General features: G+C 40.9%; 3 protein-coding genes across 4 annotated transcripts; 2 read left to right on the top strand and 1 right to left on the bottom strand.

Moving 5' to 3' along the window:
• Positions 1-133: 133 nt before the first annotated feature.
• Positions 134-11380, top strand: pabpn1 (poly(A) binding protein, nuclear 1). 2 transcript variants are annotated; one of them, XM_034132625.1, is made up of 7 exons: positions 134-600; positions 2704-2812; positions 3498-3565; positions 4382-4488; positions 5483-5570; positions 6049-6242; positions 10682-11380. In XM_034132625.1, the coding sequence occupies exons 1-7, from the start codon at positions 466-468 to the stop codon at positions 10869-10871; spliced, it is 891 nt and encodes a 296-aa protein (XP_033988516.1). In that variant the 5' UTR covers positions 134-465; the 3' UTR covers positions 10872-11380. The 2 variants fall into 2 exon arrangements, with proteins under 2 accessions (XP_033988516.1, XP_033988515.1); XM_034132624.1 differs by having other exon boundaries at positions 9570-11380.
• Positions 11381-12133: 753 nt separating this feature from the next.
• On the bottom strand, positions 12134-15905 carry ngdn (neuroguidin, EIF4E binding protein). Its single transcript, XM_034132623.1, has 11 exons — positions 15850-15905; positions 15504-15563; positions 14973-15048; positions 14447-14583; positions 14272-14356; positions 14135-14187; positions 13778-13889; positions 13458-13632; positions 13158-13311; positions 12616-12679; positions 12134-12342 (listed from the first exon to the last, which is right to left on the bottom strand). Exons 1-11 carry the CDS (start codon positions 15868-15870, stop codon positions 12323-12325), a joined length of 957 nt encoding a protein of 318 aa, XP_033988514.1. The 5' UTR covers positions 15871-15905; the 3' UTR covers positions 12134-12322.
• Positions 15906-16244: 339 nt separating this feature from the next.
• On the top strand, positions 16245-19497 carry cebp1 (CCAAT/enhancer binding protein (C/EBP) 1). Its single transcript, XM_034132622.1, has 3 exons — positions 16245-16321; positions 17331-17609; positions 18014-19497. The coding sequence occupies exons 1-3, from the start codon at positions 16319-16321 to the stop codon at positions 18317-18319; spliced, it is 588 nt and encodes a 195-aa protein (XP_033988513.1). The 5' UTR covers positions 16245-16318; the 3' UTR covers positions 18320-19497.
• The last annotated feature ends 1240 nt before the right edge of the window (positions 19498-20737 follow it).

The following is a 20737-nucleotide window of genomic DNA, read 5'->3' as shown; positions in this document are numbered from 1 at the left end:
TGGGAACCGGAAAATCCTGCTTGACTATCCAATAGGAACGCGGCAGACATAAAAAAAGGAACGTCCAGAATAATGCATCGACCAATAGGATTGAGAGTTTTACGCCCGCAGTGATACATGACTCCGCCCCCGGCTTCCATTTCTGAACTGAAGGGACGCCGCCGCTCCGCGTAGACTACTCGCCTTTTTTATACACTCATTTAAGTAAATAAACTAGGTTCTCTGACGTTAATTAGGACTTATGCTTAAAGGTATCGAGTGAAATAGCAGTTATTTTTCATCGTGGGGTGCTGTTTGAGTGGTGGCTGGAACTGTAGCTAGCATTTTAATCCCAATTTTAACTTTACTAAGCGGCGTTTTCCGCCGTTTTTTTTCTTTCCGCCGCCCCGCTCACTACCCCCTTGCGCGTGAGTAGGGGCCTGCAACGTTGGTTTGGCCACGAGGAGCGTCGGTACAGTTGGAACGATGGCGGAGTTCGGTAACGGACTGGCGGAGGAATCTCTACTAGATTCAGACCCCGGACATCCCGAGCTGGAAGACCCGGGAGTCGGTGATGAAGAACCGGGGTTAGAAGAGGGGGAGGCCTCGATTGAAGACCCGGTAAGTGAAGGGCATTGTTTCAACTGTGAGAGCGCACATGGTTACCGGGTTACGGTATGGCAAAAGCGTAGTAAGTTAGGTAGTGAAAGCAGCGATACATATGTCAATTTAGTCCACGAATATTGGGTCACATGCGTTGTGCGTTACTGCTATCGCCATGTCTATATTGACCACCATTGTGGTTCACGCAGTGCAGTAGAAATGGGTGGTGACATGCGTTGTGTCGGCAGCCATCTTGGCGCAACAGCAGCGCTAGTTTCTCTGCGCCAGGGAGCAGCTCGAGCTGTTGAGGGGGGGAATCCTCGTCTCAAAAAATGTGAAACGGAGATGCAGGAGACATTCAGGGGCGAGGGTAGGACAGGCCGTCTCCATTAGCCGCCGCTGAGCGAGTCTACCTGCTTGAGAAGGCGACCTGCTTACGGTAATGATTTATTTTATATTTGTATTTCCCCAGTTGTGCAGGCTGCTGCTGCATTACAAAAAACCGGTGTGTGCACACGCAATTGGCATAGCATCAGCAGGCTAACATTCGCTTATCACAAGCTCCAGTATTAAGTGCTGCAGCTAAAATGACCAAGGGACATGTCAACCGTACTCACGATATAAAATGTGGCTGTTCACCTTCAACTACTTTAAACCTGCTAGCTAGATTATTTTGCCATAACAGGAGCCTGACATGCTATCAGGCTAGCTCATTTTAACAAAGCTGGGGTGGAGACAGACATGCACCTGCCTGGTCATCGCTGTCATTCATTGTCAGATGGTTGGTATTGGCATCAGTTGGACACAAGATCAATTATGAAAAAATAAGTCAGGCTGCCTATTCTTTTTTTCATCACCTGCAGACTCGTGCACAATCCATGATTATGTATTTGCAGCATGCCCAGGTGGGTTTTGATGTTGCACTGCTGTCTGTTGGGCAGTGAGAGCGCAGCATGCAACGCAGAAGCAGGGGTTGCGGTATTTGAGGGGCTGGGTTTGCATCCTTCAATGTTTTGCAAGCCTGAGAAAAGGGAGGGGACTGGATGAGCTTCCACTGAATATGCGACAACTAAAATAAGACCCAAGGTGTCTTGTTGCTGGTTTTTTATACAATCTTTCCGTGTAGGTGGATTACTTCCCCTCTTCCATGATCTCCACATGCATGTGGCTAAAGGGTGGATAGCTAAGAAATGATAGGGTACATCACATGCAGTGTGAATGTGGTGCACTCTGCAGCCCCCCCACTCTCCTTTAGTGAAAATACCTTGCTTTTTATATGGGTGTCTGTGTCACTGCACCCTGCTGTACAAAGAGCCTTTACATTACACATCCTGTCAGCTCAGGCCTAGATGGAGCTGGACTGAATCCCACAGTGCTGCAGTGCACCACTGTTGGACAGGGGGTCCACTCCCACGTGAGGACATCTCTCAGTTTACTATAGGAATATTTCTTTTTTCAGTGATTGTTTTGTGGGTTCCACAATGTCTTTATTCCTCAGACCTCATCAGCGTCTCTGGCCCAAATATATTTCCAGCTGAGTTTCCTAAAAGACTAATTGAATTTCAGTTGTATCAGAGCTGCAGCACATACATTAGTTATCGATTGACATGTTCCCTGTCAACATAAATTAAATGCAAATGTCTATCACGTGCATGAACCCATAGACATGTCAGCCAGAAATATTGTATTTATAACTGAGAGAAAAAGGGCCCATATTCACTTTTATGTATAGTGCATATGTACACATTTTTTCATTGCCTTAAATGATGTACTGGAATTGGTATGATTTACTTATGTTCAAATGTTATAGTTGGGCAGAATCAGTGCACATACTTGGTTCTCTTTAGATCGAGGTCATGTTAGGACTGCAGCATCACTTTCACATGTGCAGCATCTCCTTCTCCTCTGCCATCTTCCTGCAGGGCTGCAGCTAACAGTTACACTGGTTTCATTATGATTCAATCAGACTATTATTACCTGGATTTACTAATAGTTGGACATTTTGGTTGTCTAACGCCGCACCTCCACTTCCCTGTAGCATACCTTTATCATCCACTATATCAAGTGATAACGACACTTGTAATAACTCACAATGAACTGATGGATTTGTCTGTGTTGCAGGAGCTGGAGGCAATCAAAGCCCGGGTGAGAGAGATGGAGGAAGAGGCAGAGAAGCTGAAGGAGCTCCAGAACGAGGTGGAGAAACAGATGAATCTCAGCCCCCCACCAGGTTCGTTTGTGTGTGTTTTTGTAAGTTGGGAAGCCTCTTCCCTCTCCAAATCTGTCCACATGTTCAATTTCTCCCCTACGGTCAAATAAATGCATGTCAAAATAATGAAAGAACATCACAATACTCTCATAAGAAATTAAACTATTGAATCCTCTTCAGCCTGTAACCCCAATTTACAGTTTTAACATTTTAACGTGTGTTAAGATATGCACTTATTTATTATTGGAGTGTACAAAGCTGTGATTAATCCCTCCGCATGTACCTTTGTTAGGTTTGACATCTAAATCTATATTTGATGCATGGCTTTGTTAAATGAAGCCTGTTTGTTTCTCTCTTAGCGGTACACTTGATTTAATAATACAGTAGAGTAGTGTAATAGCATAGCCCGAGTCTGCTATTTGAAGGCTGTTTCCATACAAATGTTGTGCATCAATTACTTGATGCACAACTTGCAGATCAATTTGTATCTTTAAAGGTTTGATAATGCTGCAGAAATGCAAACATCAGAGAGAATGGTAGTGAATAGGGGAAAATGCAGTACTTCACAAATAGTCTTGAAACAACATTTTAAAAATCACTTTGAACCCTACACCAATTTCAGATAATGGACTTAAGTCTGATGGACCTAACATTGTAAATGCACTTAAAATATAAAGTTTTGTTTTCCCTTCTTTCCCCTGTGCAGTCGGCCCTGTCATCATGTCCATCGAGGAAAAGATGGAAGCAGATGGCAGATCTATTTACGTCGGAAACGTAAGTAATGGTCCCGTTTAGATGCCATTTTGGCCACATTTTCTGTTGCAACTTATGAAATCACGGAAAATCAATTCTAATGGTTTTGACAGATAATCATGACTTAAGAGTGATGCAAATGTATTAGCCACGTTCATGTTATACCCACAGTTGGCTGGTTGATGGCGCTGATTGTGTGTCCTTCCTCTAGCAAATGCTTAATTGGAATTAGGTGGTGGTAGCTCAAGCTGTATTCACAGCCCCTTTCTTGCTAGAAAATGACTCCCAAGAGCATTGTTTGGGTCTTTCACTCTGTCCCCAGTGGGTGTTCTGGTAAATGGTTTTCTCTTTGCTACTCTGCCATAAAGCTGCGGGAAGCACCCTGGCAACAATTGTTTTATTTACAGTGTCCTAAATCAATGGAGCCCATATACTTCTCTAGTATTTCCTTTAGGTAGCTAAACACTGGTGCCCCTTACACACAAACCATTTTAGGGCTGCATGCCATAGAATGAGTCAAAGCTGTGTATAAAGGAGTAACTGAACTCTAGAAGATATTCATATTCTCATTTCTAATAACACTTAAAAAACAATGAATGTATTTGGGCTCGATTTGATGATGTGTAGAGTTTTTGTTATCCATTTTTAACATTTGACCTAGTTTATATCAGTCTGTAAATGTAAAAGATTTGTGGATATGCCTTAAAGACTAGCACACAAAATGGCCACGATGAAGCATATCCTTATGAAAAATGAATCTTGATGATATGTGCATATGCTTAAGAAGTGGTGATGCAGCTCTTTTGGTGTCTAACCTTTTATCTCGTCTTTCTGCAGGTGGACTATGGTGCCACGGCAGAAGAGCTCGAGGCTCACTTTCATGGCTGCGGTTCAGTAAACAGAGTCACCATCCTATGTGACAAATACACAGGGCATCCCAAAGGGTAACACGCCATCATAATACTGTGTCTCTCATAATGCAGTGTTTGAATCAGTGGAGGGGTGGATCCCAAGTTGTATATCAAATACACCAAAGTCACGCCGTTGGCAGAGGGGGAAAAAAACTGCTCTGGGTAGACAGCTTTTTTTCCTTCTCATTAAGTATCTATACAAATCATGAAGTTTCAATAAAGCTGGATGGTTGAATGTGATTGCTTTTGTTAAAAAAAAGCCAGGGCTCAACAGTAATGTTTCGCTGGGACCAGATTTGAACAACTGACAGCATTTTGTGAGTGGCGCTTTCACTTTTACTTTTTGTTTACATTTTTTTTGAGCAGATAACACAAATCTGGTATCCGTTGCTGACATCATACATTTTTCATTAAACTGTTTGCATTAGATCACAAGAGATTGCTTTATTCAAACTCATTTATTCAGAGTTTAATACATCTTTCAGATATTTGTGATAACCTTGAAAAACGAGTTAATTCTATCAAGTCCATAAGTATTATTTTTAACTAACAGTCATGGCAATTTTCATGACAAATCAATTAGTTACTGGACGGATTACTAAAAGTGAGTTTCTTTACAAAGAATCACACAAAAGCACCGCTTCAGCATTTGTGTTTGGGCCGCAGAGTCCTTTTCACATGTTCAATGGGAGGATGTTTTGGGTGTCTGGATGTAGAGATAAAGACCTCAGAGATGTTCGGACTCCAATGACATAAATTAGAAATGGTCCAATGGGTACGGACACTGTTCCTCCCACACGCAGTGATTATTCAAGAATCTAGGTTAGCAAATAGAGCTAAGTGCAATGTTTTTGTTATAACCATCCACACATACATGCTGTACCAAGTCTTGGTGTCAAATTGGTGTTTTAATAAACATAGATTCAAGTGAAGACAACTGAGATCCCATTTATTCTACTATTTATCAAAGATGAAGCAAATCAAGTTTTCCACATCCAGTTGATTAATCTTTTTGTGTTTTCTTCAGGTTTGCCTATATTGAGTTTGCAGACAAAGAGTCTGTTAGGACAGCCATGGCTTTGGATGAGTCCCTTTTTAGAGGAAGGCAGATAAAGGTAAGATTCGCTCATTGAGATTTCAGCAGTTTAAGGTTGTAATGACAAGTGTGAACGCTGTGAAAGGGAAACAAGACATTCGCGGTTACTTTCATTTTCTCTTAAATGAGCCTAAGCATGTTTATCCCTTGTGTTCTAAAAACTGTAACTTTATCTTGTGAATTGTTGAACTCAATATATTGTAGCCGAAGTAACCGTGACTACATCAACAAAATAGTTGACCTATATTGACACTGGGTGAACAGTGAATGGAATGGCTTTATATGCCTTTGCCAAAGCGGCACCTGACTGGAACTGCAAACCACAGAAACCTTAATATATCTTGTATTTCCAAGACGGAAACAAGACAGTTGTGAATTTTTTTTTCCGAGTTGAGATAAACCTCAATAATAATCAGGAATTTTAGCAGTGTTCCTAAAAATCTGTTTTTTAAGGTCACATTCATTTTTGTAACTCCTGCTGAATCCCCGCTCCTCAGGTGGGCGCTAAGAGAACAAACAGACCTGGCATCAGCACCACAGACCGCGGCTTTCCACGGGCTCGGTTCCGGTCACGTGGAGGCGGCGGTGGCGGAGGAGGAGGTGGAGGCGGCGGAGGAGGAGGAAGCTTCTCGTCGAGGGCGCGCTATTACAGTGGATACACACCACCCAGAGGCAGAGGCCGGGCCTTCAGGTGAGCTCACGCCGAGACACCTCTCTTCTGAGACCCTGGGAGAACACTACATGCACTGCACCTCACTCACTGTTAGCTTCTCAAAGGACAGGACGAACGAGGCAGACTATCATGACCAGCCAGGAGGGCAAAATGATTTACATAGACCTGTAGATATTTATTTGTTGTACAGACAGAAAAAATGAAACTCAGATAAGGCTGCTATTCTACAGCTACTTAGATTTTCCTTTAATGGTTCAAAAGTATTCTGCTTGTATTTAAAAACAATAACACAATGAGGAAGTATATAATGTTACAATATACATTTATAAAATATTTTATTAGTTCGCCATTGTTTGTAGTGTCCGCAAACTGGAACCTAAATCAAATTCAAGCCTGCCTTCAACTATATAGATTGTTTTGGAGACTTTAATAGAAACACAGGTACATGCGGTGGGTTTAGAAATCACAACGGTTGTGGGACTACGGGGCTCATTGCATGCCACATCACATATAACATCTCAACTCTGTGCACATCAGTTTGTTCATCCCAGGCTGTACATACACTCTGCATTAGTTGGAACTAAGTCGGGTCAGTGCCCATTCTTCGGTAATTAATCGACAACAGAAAGATGCTGCTAAAACTCCGGCAGCTGCTTCTTATGCTAATGTCTTTTGGAAATATGGGATGTCATTTGTAATTGGATCCTTTTTATAGCAAAGGAATGATCAATCATTTTAGTCAGTACTGTGACCCTTAGCTTTGCTTTCTCTACGGAGGAATTGTGGCAATTGTTTGCTCCATCCCATCAATAGTGTGTTCGTAATGCCATTACTGTGATCCATGTTGACCCACAGTTAGCCTGGTGTTGTGCACAGGGTGGCTTTCTACATAGTGTTGGGTTAGGCTGTGATTTAGACCTCTGCAGTGAGACCCTGAGAGTCTTTTGTAGTCTTCATTTCTACTGCAAGGCCAGTATAACTTAAAACGTTCACAGCATGAGATGATAAAAACACCTGGCAGTCAACTATTAACTGCAGTTTCTAAATCTGACATAAGGAACAAGGTAATCTGCTGTCCCTTTTACTGTAAAATGTTGCCAGTCATTGAAAGCAGGAATAAATCCAGGCTACAAAGAATGTCAATGGTAACTCCATAACTGAGGAGGTGTGGCGCCAAACACGTTGATCAGCATGCCAGCTTCCCTACACACGCACTGAGCTTTGAGATCGAGAGATTCTGATTTGATCCACCCTGCTACGCATCTGGAACCTTTTGCCTTGGCTGATGCTTCAATCTTAATGTCCAACAGAGGATATTCCAGGAAAAGATGCTGCAGCAGTTCTTTTGGAAAGCGCTTCATACAGAGATCTGTATTTCAGTCTTGAAGACAGTATGCCAAGTTCTTCTGACGAGCAGCTATTTATTCTAATTATTTTAGCTTGTGTATTTTTCTTTTAAGTTATTCCCATGCTTCTTACTAGTATTTGTGCAATTAATTCCCATTTCAGCAAGACTGCCTGTAACGGGTTACATTTGGAGATGTAACCTGAGAAATGGTTACATCTCTGTTCATTCCTTTGTGTGAGAAAGTGTCTGAACCTCAAGGTCAGAATCTCTCTAATCACTCTGTGCGCTCGGCCCCCGCCCCCCCCCACATACCAAGAAGCCCTAACCCTGCCAGTGTACTCGCTGCTGAGCGGCAGGACAACGCACACAGATATGTGGGGAAGCTAAAGGGTTGTTAATACTACATCAAATCTGCAGAAGCTTAAAGAACTGATAGTCATGTGTAGTTTATCAGCGTAAAGCATTCTTTGCATTTTCCTTTAACGGCTTTAAGTTGTTGGTTGGTGTGCTAGGTTATGTGTGCAGTTATGTTAATATAATGAGTGGCAAAAACCATGCATATTAACAGTTCAAGATGTTGATGAGTAAATTGCAGTCAGTCAGATGGAACATGGCAGTTCCGAGGTTGTGAAATATTTGTTGTTGCCAAAAGTGATACAACTGTATTAATAATCATAGAAAACACCCTTAAGTGTATCACAGATAAGCACAATGTGTGTCTGTATTATCATACAGCATTGGCTAATATGTTCTAATCACCTACAGAGTAGCAGGCAGAGAGTTGTTCCACCCTAAGTGGCCTTGGTCACATCTTGCAGAGGAGCAGTCTGGCTGCTACATTAGGAATTCATCCCTCGTCTTCTCAGGACTGCTGCAGCTGAACAGAATCATGCTCAGATCTGAACCAAATAACACTTTTCACGTGTGCCTTGTCTTGTTGGAACACATCCATGTTGAAGAATATCACAAAATCTTTGCAATGACCCATTGTGAGCTTGGGAAGATTTCATAGATTGAATAGTATTAATGGGCTTAGGGAAGCACTTAACACCTTGCACCTTGACTGAAAGCTAAATCAAGTCATTTATTATAATTTGCACCTCAGAAATTGGCCTCTGTCTCCAGCTTTGCATTGATTCACATCCTTATTGTCATCTTCCCAAGTATACACTATGGAAATTCGAGATTTTGACATGAGCCAGAAAACGTACACGATGCAGAATATCTTTGCCTTCCTGTGCTTACGTAGAGTGTATGTCCTTGCATGTACATAACCCCCTCCCACACACACATACTCCAACCCAGATTCACCTTTACAGCGTTCACTCCCAGAAACGAGGGTTCATTACTGCAGCCTGACCTCAGCATCTAGACTGACAACCACAGGCTTCAGTCCCAGTGTGGCCTTTTTTCTGTTCGTTGCCACTGAATGGTGTGTTTGTGTGTGTGTGTGAGTGAGGAAGAGGAGATGTGTGCAAGGCAGTGTTGTGAGTGTAAATAATAATGCTGCAGTTGTGAGTCCCCCAAATTGTCAACTGTGTGTCGGTGTGTATGTATGTGCACCGTGTCTTGCTGGGGGCATGTGTGGTGCTGTTTGTCCTCAAGGTCTTTCCCCACAGTGACCCCAGAGGCGGCTCTCGCACACAGAGAGAGAGAAAGAGGGAGAGAAAGTGCCTTTGCTGTCCCCTCACACCCACACACTAATGATTATTCCAATATCTGGAAATTAAACACTTTTTCTCTCTTGACAAAGCTGCTTTCAGCTTCTTTCAGCACTTTAGTCCACTCCTTGTCAATACCGTTAACATGGTATGTCGATATATTAATTGTGAACACTGTCATATTGAAATATATAAATATATTTTTTCCCCTTCAGTTTGCAGACTCTTTCTCTGGCCACAATCTCACACACATATATCACACCAGGAAATTGGTGTCAGTCTTCTTAAGCCAACCAGAAAAAAAAAACTCACCCTCTTTTTCTCTCTCTTTTCCAGGGGCCGAGGGCGAACAACATCGTGGTATTCCCCTTACTAAACACCCCCCCCCTCCCAACACTCCCATACTATCAACCCTCTCCCCTCTCTGTTCCCATTTAAACAAAAAAAAAAAACACTCGCACACACACACAATATGAGAAAAGTCCCCAACAATAAAAGAAGAGAATCCCAGAAGAGAGAAAAAAAAAAGACAAAAAAAAGGAATAAAAAAAAAAAAGCTCTCCTGGACAGAGAGACTGACTGGCCGCAGTGTGCGATTGTGTGTGAGCGTGCGTGTGCGGAGGTTGGTGCGTCACCCCTGGTAAGGTATCAGTTGGCCATTGGGGAGAGGAAACGGTGGCTCGTTTGTTTTCTGTTGGTTTTGAGGGAGGGGAGTGGGAGGCGGGGCATGTGGGGGCAGAGAAGATGGTGGTATCTCAGGCTGCAGATGTGTCTCCTTTGGTCTGGCTGTGACCTCCTGCTTTCACACCATCACCAACACAGCCCACCCACTCACCCTCCACCACCACCAAAAAAAACGAAAAAAAAAAAAAAAAAACATGTGGGGGGGGGGGTGGGGCAACAAGAAAATCAACTGTTATGTTTTTTAATGTACCGTACACATGTGAAACTTCCACTCAGCCAGGATATATGTTGTGTTTTTAAGTTTGTGGTTTGGAGTATATCATTACCTACCCATCCCCGAACCCCCCCTTTGTGTCTGCCTCACCCCTTACCCCTGCTGCATTTTATAACTCATGCTTTTTCTCCCCCCTGCCCTGCTGTTTGGCTCATCACACCATGGATTGTGTTTTTTCTCTGGACAGTGATGGACCCTCAGTGTTCAGTGGGATTGTAAATGCTTAGTTTTTTTTTTTTTTCGTGGGTGGGGTCTTCCTGCTGACCCCCCCCTCCCCTCCCCGCCGCTCGTCCATATTGTCACCTCCAACTCAGGCATGGCCACAGCTCGTTTTATTCATTTGACAGGCATCGATGTTTTTATTTTCGTGCACCCCCCCCCCTCCATCCCCCTTCTCCCCTCCCCTCCTCTGTGATCCTTGTCTCCCGTCTTCCCCCCCTCCCCTCCCCCGTCCTCTCTCTGTATATTAGACCACTTCTTGTCGTTTCAGGTTTCAGGACCAGTGGAGGCTGACGACCCCTCCCCAAGTGGCGCAGGCCCCCCCCACTGTCTCTGCAGCGTCTCTCTCTCTCTCTGCTCCCGCTATGCACACTCACCCCATCCTGTCCGTGTGGGGGGGAGGGGGGCAGGGCGACCACAGGCCTGCCGCGGGGGGCATTTACTACAACAGCAAACGCTGATGATGCTTTTAGACCCTTTCACACTTCGACACACAGAGGACACACAGAGGACACACACACACACACACACAACACACACACGTTAACAGGCAGCCAACCCAACACATGATTTATATTCAGAGAGCTGACGCCAACTTAGCGGAGTGGCAGGCGAGTCTGCGTGAGAGTGAGGAAGGCAGGACCAGAGACGAGGGTGTTTTTCAGGGGGTGTACAGCGCTGACCTTAAGCCCCCCCCCCCCCCTTTCTCTGACGACGCGCAGTGCAGCCACGGCTTCTCTGAGGAAGGCCGACAAGCTAACGGCATTGAGTATTAATTTAATAATTGGAGTGGGCCGGAGCTGTTATTTTAGGGTGGGGAACTTCAGGGGTGGGGGTTTGTGTGGAGACTTTTTCTTTTTTTGAAAAGAGGGAGTGGGTTTGAACAAATGTTTTGCTTTTTTTAATTTTATTTTTAACCCATGAGTCTGTAATTAGAGAAAAAATAAATAAAGACATTGTGTAAAAATTAGACTGTTTGTGTCTGAGTTTGTTCTGACTTCCATTTCTGCCCCGCTGGTAAAAAGTGATGCTTAATATCAATAAACAAGACTGTCTACCATAGGAAAAGGTTAAACTGTACACTATCTAAATACTATTCCAACAATTACACTTGTCCTTCCTATGTTGATACAGTGCTGCAATCCTTATTAAAAAGAAATGATCCAACAAAATTGTTTTTATGCCTGTATGATGTTTGCAGCCTCTCCAACATTAGCCCTTTGTTTTATATCATGAACTGAAAACATTTGGGTTTTCAACTAACACCTTAGACTTTGAGAAATTGGGGTTGATATTTTGACAAAGTGATAACCCGATTTGCCAATGAAAAACGTATTTGGTTGTAGCCCTGAAATGTCTACATGTATGCTTACTAATTAACGCTAACAGTAGGGTTAACCTTAGCACCACACTATCACCCAGAGACCAGCATAATGAAACAATTATTTGTATAGTTGTCAGGTTCCTGCAGCAGCTTAAATCAGCATCTGGCTGCTTCCCAAGCTATTGTGTACACATGGTGGAACTGAAGGTCTATTTAAAAGTTAATCAATAATTGAATACTTGAACATGTCCTGAAATACATTATCATGTCTCTCCTAGCACGAGGTAATTAGATGGCAGTTATCTTGAAAGTCACTCAACATTCCAGTTTTTATCCTAATTGATAAGGGAGCAATGTGACTGCCCTCTAATGGACATAAATAAAATTGAACAGACATGCTAGAGTCAAAGGTAAATGTTTATTTGACAAACTGAATGAAAAAGTCATACATATTGCAGAGGTGGAGAATGTATGCCAAGCACAACTGACTTCTTTGTTTCCAAATCCTCTGAAGTATAAACTAAAACAATGACGGCTGTAGATAAGTCCTCTTGTCATAATTTGGTCCTCTTGCATCATGTTGCCGGTCTATTTGTGCTTCTTGAAAGCTGCAGAGAAGGACAAGCAGATATTCACAAACAGGATTAAAATGCAAAAAAAGCACTTGATTGTGGTTTATTTTCTTATTTTTAAACATTGTATTGAATAGTAAATTACACCAAACCAATATCACACTTTGGTTCTAAAATAAAGATCTTATTTAACCTACCAAAAGTACACCAATTACTTTCTTAACAAGTCAATTAGTAGGATTTCAAGGTAATGGAGCATAATTGTTTTTTCTCAATTCTGTTTTCTGAGGTATATTTGAAAGTCCTTACCCTTTCTTTTGGTTTTCTTCTTCATGAGTTTCTTCTTTTTCTTGGGGCCAGAGCTAAGCCCATCCTGCAGCAATAAAGAAAAAAGTCACATTAGGAATGTGATCAAAATAAAAACAACGCTCCCATTCATGCCGGACCGAGATGAGCCTTTGAGCATAAACAATTGTAGCTTCTCATGTTGTCCGGCACCAAATCTAAACATAGCAGCACGAGGTTGGCAAGTCATTACTCTGACTCATTAGTACTTTTTATGACAGTGAATTCAGACAGGGTACAGAGGGGCATGTGTCCATTCTGACATTCATTATGTGCACTTGGAAGCCCAAATTGAATTAAAGTAAATATGAACAATTCAGCATGTCCTGTTCTCTCCAGTTAAGGGTCTACTGCTTGATTAGAGCCCCAAATTCCTGTTCTCTCTGAGACAAACTCTCAATAAATTCCTCTCAAACTTTAATATTCAGATTTTTACAAATGTAGCTCAGAGTGGGATGTGACCCCCTCTTTGAGAGGTTTGTGTAAAGATGTCAGTGTACGCTCACCTGGCCCCCCTCGCCGCCAGTCAATGCTGAGATGTCACTGAAGTGTGTGATGCCGTTCAGCTGGCCCGACATGGACATGGACCCTCTCTTATTGGCGTTCTTCTGACGAGTTGGCACGTTGAGACGCACCAACATAGACTCCTCGTAATTTTTCCTATGAGGAAGAAAAGAGTTATAGAGGATGGAAACTCATCTAAAAATCCTCATCAAGTATTCCAGTAAAGGCTAAACCCCCACTGTCTTGCATCTTATCAGCTATCGGCCAACAGACCTGTTGAAATAAATCAAACTGTTAAACACCTGTGCAGCTCGTCGCGGCTCTCCTTGTCGCTCTGGAAGTCCCGCCTGTCCCTGATCTCCTCTGGAGCGTCGCTGTACTGCTGCCTCAGCTCCTGGATCACTGAGCTCCTGAGGGCCGCTCGCTTCTGACGCTCCAACAGAGCCTTTTTCTTGTCCGCTTCTGTCATGTCACCGTCTGGAGGACACGTGGTGAGATTTTTGTCATGCACATATTCCACATGGGAAACATCTTTGATTTTATGGCTGAGCAGGGATTTGATTTGGATTTTTTTGACAAGAAACAGAACAAATAACAGTTTAAAAAAGACAAATGACCTTACCATAGTGCATTGGAGCAATCTTTGGAGGTACATATTTCTTGCCACTAGAGTGGGCTGCTTTCTTCTCCGTTGTATTTTCAGCTTCACCTTCAGACTCTTCAGATTCACTCAACTGGTTGATGAAGCAAAGAAGGAAATCAGTTAAAATGCTGTGTTTTCATCCCAAATTATTAAATCAAAGCTCGCCTGAAATGTCTTTTAGCAAATGTAGAAAAAGGAACTATCCAAAAATAACTAATACAATTTTGCTACTCTTACTGTTTTCAGTTTGGCACAAGCATTAAGGTTTATCAATGACAAAAGTGTAACACCTAAATAAAAGTGGTTATTAAAATGATCACGATATTCAGCCCTTACTTTGCTGATGAGATTCTCAGGATTAGGACGCAGCTGCAGTGGGTCATTCTCAGCTGAAATTAAGATAATGCATTGTTATACACTGAAGCCTGTTAAACATGGAGGGAAGGATCTCAGATCAGTCCAATCAGTCTTACCCAAACTGCCAGTGACCGCTGTGCGCACCAGTTTATCAATCTGGTATTTAAGCTTGTGGTCTAGCGGTCGCATCTTCTCCAAGACCTTAAAGCAGGATGAGAAAAAAGCATTTAGACGCTTTAAGAATAAAAAAATAGGTTCTTTATTAGCAGCTTATCTCTACCATCATCTCACCGTTCTTATAGTGACCAGTCTACTTATGGCTTCACTGTCTTTTATTTTGCCTCCTTCTGTTTTGATGCTGATCAGGTGAGTGAGGTCTTGGAGGTAGAAGACCAGCAGGTGATACCGAAGGTCCAAAAAGACAAACCCTGCAGAGAGAGAAGACAGAGTGAGTCCGGAAAGGACTGTTCGTCTAGATCAGAGCTGCTAAACAATTCTTTACAATCTGTTTTATTTAGATGAGGGTAAAAAAAAAAATCCCTAGTTACAGGTGTCTAAAAAAAGGGGAAATTCTCTAAAAACATTGTAATTGCAAACATAAAAACTGCTTTTACCACTTTATATTTAATCCCATTTAACAAACTACTAGTCATTATACTTTTCTAACGATTTACTACATGTTTTCGGAATGTATGCTGGTTCCTTAAATTGTATCCTGTCATGTACCAGTTTTTTTAATCTTATTGTTTAAATCTGATGTTTGGTTTTTCATATTTATTAGCCTTGCTGTCCAGGATTTTAGATAACAAGATCCCACTCACCTTCGATGTCTTGAATGCCCCATCTTTGACTTTTGTTATCAGCTCACGCACATGACTTGTTACTGAGGCCAGCTAAAGAGAGAAAAGCAAAACAAGCTATATGTCACAAAAGTAACCACCACAGTAAAATAACAATGAGACATGAAATCACTTGATGACCAATTCTACCAAAAATACAAAATACAACAACAACATACAAATAATATTTTCTCAAGCATGCATGCAACCAAAACAACCAGGAAAAAAAAGACTGAACTAACAAAAACTAAAGCCTTATAGACTTTCCCTTCTTTTGAATGCAGCTTTGCACACTGGCTCTGACTTGTCTTTGAATTGTTTGTTTTTTAATGTAGTTTTATGTATTTTTTATTAGTTTTGGGTGAGCCACTAAACTAAGAATATGTTGTGTTTTTATGTGATAGACAAGTCTTTTATCCTTAATCTTCTGTAATGTCACCTTGAGATGTAATAGCTATTTGTTTATAATGGTTCTATTAGTGAGCATTATTACAACACAAAGTTCTTACCTGTTCTGTGAGGTTCCTCAGTAGCTGTACAGCTGTAGGCAAATCCCTTTCTATTAAATCCTGTCAGAAAGAAAACATGTCAGAAATACAATGCAAAACACATAGCACTATTTATCTACAGCAAAATGTGGGTAATGTAGTAGAGATGCTAGTAAAAAGCGAGTGAGCTAGTGGCAAGCTGGTTAACTTGAGCCATTTCAAAAAAGTATTATCACTAGCTTTTACCAATATCAATTATAAACGATAAAAGCATGGTTATACATCGTAGAAAATGTCTATAATATTGACGTAAAGTGTAGAAAGATTAAATAAATGTTTTTATTTTCAGCTAGCAAGTTTTACTCACGTTGTCAATAGGGGCAGCCATTTTGTTTGAAAGTGGTCTACGGAAGGGGAAGAGGGACAATAGAGATTATGCGCGTTACAAAATTGCATGAAAACCGATGATAACACTTTAGCAAGCGTAAAGTTAAATAATGTTTTTGACAGTAGTAGTTAGTGACCTCACACAATAATCTGTTTAATTTTCGTGTTCCAGAATTAGTTTACAGTGAAAATTACTTTTGATTGGTAACATTATTGGCATTATACTGAATGTCAAGATAATTACACTGCCTCGTTTTACTGTTTGTGCATGTGCTTTAGTGTGAGAGAGTGAGAGAGAGAGAGAGAGAGAGAGAGAGAGAGAGAGAGAGAGAGAGAGAGAGAGGAAGAAGTGATGGTGAGTACCTGTCAGTGTGTCTCCTGTCTCTCAGTCCAGTGTAAGTCAAACTGTCAGACAGACCTGAAGAACAGTCTATCTGAAGTGCCAAATCATGGTAAGTCAGATATTAAGTTTGTTTATAGTGTGTGAAAAATAGTTTGCACTTATATTAGCAGTGGATTCATCTCTTGATTATTTTCTGAAATGAATTAAAACATTTAAAAAAATCATAACCAGAGTCTTTATATTTCAACCTAGACACAGTGATTACTATTAAATAAGACAAATATGAACAGCAAATATTCAATATGTAAGGCTTGCATTTTTTTACCTTAAAAGAAAGAAAAAATCCAAAATGTTGATTGTTTCTGTCGATAATAGTTTCAGCTATAATATGCTGTTATTGTACACTTTAAACATTGTTACGATCTGCCAAAGTTGCATCTCTCCTTTGAATGGTTTCCTTTTCGTATAGGTTTTATTTTCATATTTATTGGAAATCTCAAGAGTAAATTAGATATACAATATAGAATGAGGGAGTAGAATTAGGATATTTCCATTTTATAACCATTGTTAGTAACATGTATTCCACCTTTTTACTAATGTTGTTGATAGAATTACAGCAGATTTAACTACATTACACATTTTTGCATGTTTTAACATTGCAGTTCTTCTGTTCTCATTGGTCAAATTTAACTATTTACTATTTACATTTAACTGGGTAAAACTACACCATTTTGAACCACTTCGATGTATTTACATTATCATTCTTAGTTTATACTTCTAATGCACTTCTAGGACACTATTTTACTTAAAGTATAAAACATTTCCAGCTGTCTAGTGATACTTAGACATTAATACATCTCTAATTATACCCCAGTGATATAACATAATGGTTTTAACCCTGTGATATGATTTATATTATTCTAAATTTAGCCATTATGCATAATGAGTACTTTAACTTTCGGTACTTGATACACTGTTGTATTACTTTTACTCATAGATCTGAGTATACCACTGTGATCTGTTTCTCTTTCTTATTCGTGTGTTACTTTTCTAGCTGTTGTGTATTTTTTATTGTTCTTTTTGTGTTTTTTCATTTATTTTCTGCTTCTCCCCCCCAGATGTCTGATTCCAGGGCTTCTTCTGTGATCCAGGAGTGGGCCGGTTCATACCCGGGTCAGAACCACACCCTGAACCAGACCTCGGCGTCCAATCAGCTGTCTCAGATGGACATGATGCCGTACGGGCAGGCTCAGGGGCTGGGGCGGGGGGGCCCTGATGACAGGGTCTCTGAGCAGATGATGGGACTGTCTTATCTGCCCTACACCTCTTCCTGTCTCAGCAACACCTCAAACGCAGGAAACACAAACCACCACCAGAGCCACATCAACACGCAGCAGGTGTGTGTTAGTGTGTGTAAAGATTATTTACTTAATATATAACAATTCCAACAACATTTCTGATGCGGGGAAACCATCAAACGGGGTGCTTGTGCTCGGTGACGGATTCTTACTAAGTACATTTACTCAAGTACTTCAACTTATGTTGAGGTAATTGTAGTTCACTGGGGTATTTTCACATTATGCTACATTATAATACATAACTGTATAAGGTTGGTTTGAAGCAATAATATGACGTTTAAATAAAAAATATATGGTGCAACTTAATATTATTGCTTTCAACTAACCTAATACAGTTATGTGAAATCTGTTGACATAATACATGTAATTAAAGTCAACGTTTCAGTTGTTTCAGTGTAAGAGATCTAAGTATTTCCTCCTCTGCTTGTGTTCCTGTTCTCCAGGACTTCTCCTCCTTCCTCATGCCCACTTTGCGGGCCCCGGTCAACAAGAGGAGCCTCAGCAAGGACAGTGCAGAGTACCGGCTGCGGAGAGAGAGGAACAACGTGGCCGTGAGGAAGAGCAGGGACAAGGCCCGCCGGAGGATCCAGATGACCCAGCAGAGGGCCGTGCAGCTGCAGGAGGAGAACCAGAGGCTGCAGAGCAGGATCGGACAGCTGACACAGGAGCTGGACTCTCTGAAACACATCCTGTCCCAGCGGCACCTGCAGGGAGCCGAGGGGGGGGCTGCAGGAGAGGCCGGTATCTAGAACCACCATTTGTATTAATCATAGCAATCAGATTCAATATTCGTGTCCAAACAGGCCTCTAAATGTCTTCTTGTTGGTGCCGAATATTGCATCTACTTGTGAAAAAAGTCATTTATAAAATAATTAGGCATTCATTTGAAGATGAAGGATTTTGTAATAGAGAGATTGTTTTGTGGAGGCACAGAAAGATCCAGGAAAACAGTCAGAGGGGGCCATGGGAAATCTGAATTCCTAACATAAATAAATATAAAGCATTCAAATTTGGCTTAGAAAAGACCTGGATCCCACCCTAGTACTCTTGGCTTTGGGGGGTTTCCAGTCATATTATAAGGGGGGTTTCACCCCATGCAACTTCCTGCTGACCTCGGTTTTTAAAAATGTGTGGCTAATGCACTGTTTGCTGGACTTTTTAAATAAATGAAATAATCACCTGAACAAGAGACATTCAGTCCTAATGTAGATCCGTAAGACGTGGTTTGATTGTAGATGTCATTGTATATTCTTAACTGTGAATGAAGAGACTGCACATAAACCGTATGCGAGGGGTTAAATATGTGCATATCAAGATTTAATACGACTATGTGGTGAATGGATTTTAGGGAGAGTACCTCAGATGTAAAAATCCTAATTGCTGCAAAATGCACAAAAACTGCACACAAATTCCAAATGAACTCTACTGAATCTCCTTGAAGATACCATCTTTGCAATGTCAACTGTCAACGCAAACAAAATGCAGTTGTAGCTTAGTCCATTTATGCGACACAAGCAAAACATGGGTATAACAAAAGTGCATTCCTGTAGTGCATGCATCAATCTCACAGAGCCTTCAAAAAGAAAACCACTATGTGCATTATACAGATGTCTTGTTTTTATTTGATTTAACAAACATTGCCTAATCATACACTTGACACTTCTTGTCATTGTCAGAGATGATTGTAAATGTTGTTGCCCAACAAGGTTACACAACTACCTGTGGTTTGTAGGGGATTGAATGGAAATCTAAATGTCTCTCTGTATATACTCTTATCTTTTGTCACTAAGTGAGTGTGGAATTACTTGAAAGAATGTTTAAATCATTTGTAAACTTTAATGTTGTCGATTGTGTTTTTATAGTCAAGCATTGTTATAGCAATACTTTGTGAAAAATGTTCTTTAAATAAACAAATTATTGAGATTAAGCTTGTATCAAATGTCTTTTATATCTGCAAGTCCCTTGTATTTAAAAAACTGACAAATTATACTATTTTCATATGAAAAATATATACAAATGATAACAAAATATGCCATTTATTGAAGCACATTCATTGCTTCCCCAAACAACCTTTGAAATCTTTATTACATTGCACTGAACCTTTAACAACAGATATTTCTCTTAGAAAATGTTGTGATATAACCTTAATATCTCATTATCCTGCATCAGGCAACATGCGTGCACCTGCCACATTATTTACCGTAAGTTGTCTAGCCACAGAAACGGACGTCATGCCATGGACCGTTGTGCCTCCGCGGTTTCCCTTTGTGGGATGGCTAACATTTCGACACAGAGAGGACAGAGACGCGGAGCGCAGAGATAGTATCAGTGTTTGGGGCTGCCAGGGCCTTCCTGTGGCTGTGATGGCAGGGAAGGGACACAGAGATAGGAGATGCAGAGGATGGGGTGGGGGCAACCAGCCAGACATTTGGCTTTTTTTCTTTAAATCTTATAGTCCAAATAGTTGGTTAATCTATTTTCAACACTATTAGATAACAGCATGCGAATCCTTTGCATTTACCAAGATTTATGACCACATGACCTATCATTCTTTCTGTAATAATACAAAGAAAGAAGCTCACACTCAGTTTCATTTACAAAAATGAAAACTTGTCATTTGTTATCATTGAAGTGATTTTACTCAAATACAATACTTTTTTGATGCTACTTTGTACTTGTACTCCACCACATTTATTGCACTCTTGATCCCATTACATTTGTTTCACAGCTTAATTTGCTATTGACTTTAAGATCAACATTTATATTTAGAAATGTTTATTATCTTTGTTGTCATCATCACCAAACTGAACAGATAATAATGACATACTTCAATCCGCCCACACTGTTAACTGTGCCGGTTTATTAATCCAAAACGTACTTAAACTAATCACATACAGTCCACGAGTGTTTCATTACTATTTATAACACAGTGCAGATCTGCATGGACAATCAGTATCATTAAAAGTGCAAGCTAAAAACAATGATTGCTCAAAAGCATTTGAAAATACCACTAAAAGAAGAAAAAGTTGGACTTAATTTCCATATGAGTGGACCTCAAATCTGCTGTATATAAGTCTGATCATAATTGTCATGATAGGAAGACAGCATAGGGTAGATGGAGCATTATTTTTTAGAGTGGTGGTTGCATGTTATCATTGGATAGAGCA

This window comes from Trematomus bernacchii, unplaced genomic scaffold (assembly GCF_902827165.1).
Source record: "Trematomus bernacchii unplaced genomic scaffold, fTreBer1.1, whole genome shotgun sequence".
NCBI lineage: Eukaryota > Metazoa > Chordata > Actinopteri > Perciformes > Nototheniidae > Trematomus > Trematomus bernacchii.
Note: the sequence above shows the minus strand (reverse complement) of the source record. Positions and strands in the feature narration are given on the sequence as shown.

Coding starts and splice junctions, on each gene's coding strand:
- pabpn1 (XM_034132625.1), top strand. CDS start 466: ATGGCGGAGTTCGGTAACGGACTGGCGGAGGAATCTCTACTAGATTCA. Junction 601..2,703: donor AGGCCTCGATTGAAGACCCG/GTAAGTGAAGGG, acceptor TCTGTGTTGCAG/GAGCTGGAGGCAATCAAAGC. Junction 2,813..3,497: donor GAATCTCAGCCCCCCACCAG/GTTCGTTTGTGT, acceptor TCCCCTGTGCAG/TCGGCCCTGTCATCATGTCC.
- ngdn (XM_034132623.1), bottom strand. CDS start 15,870: ATGGCTGCCCCTATTGACAAC. Junction 15,564..15,849: donor TGGCTGCCCCTATTGACAAC/GTGAGTAAAACT, acceptor TCTTTCTGACAG/GATTTAATAGAAAGGGATTT. Junction 14,584..14,972: donor ATTCAAGACATCGAAGGTGA/GTGGGATCTTGT, acceptor CTCTCTCTGCAG/GGTTTGTCTTTTTGGACCTT.
- cebp1 (XM_034132622.1), top strand. Junction 17,610..18,013: donor GCCACATCAACACGCAGCAG/GTGTGTGTTAGT, acceptor CCTGTTCTCCAG/GACTTCTCCTCCTTCCTCAT.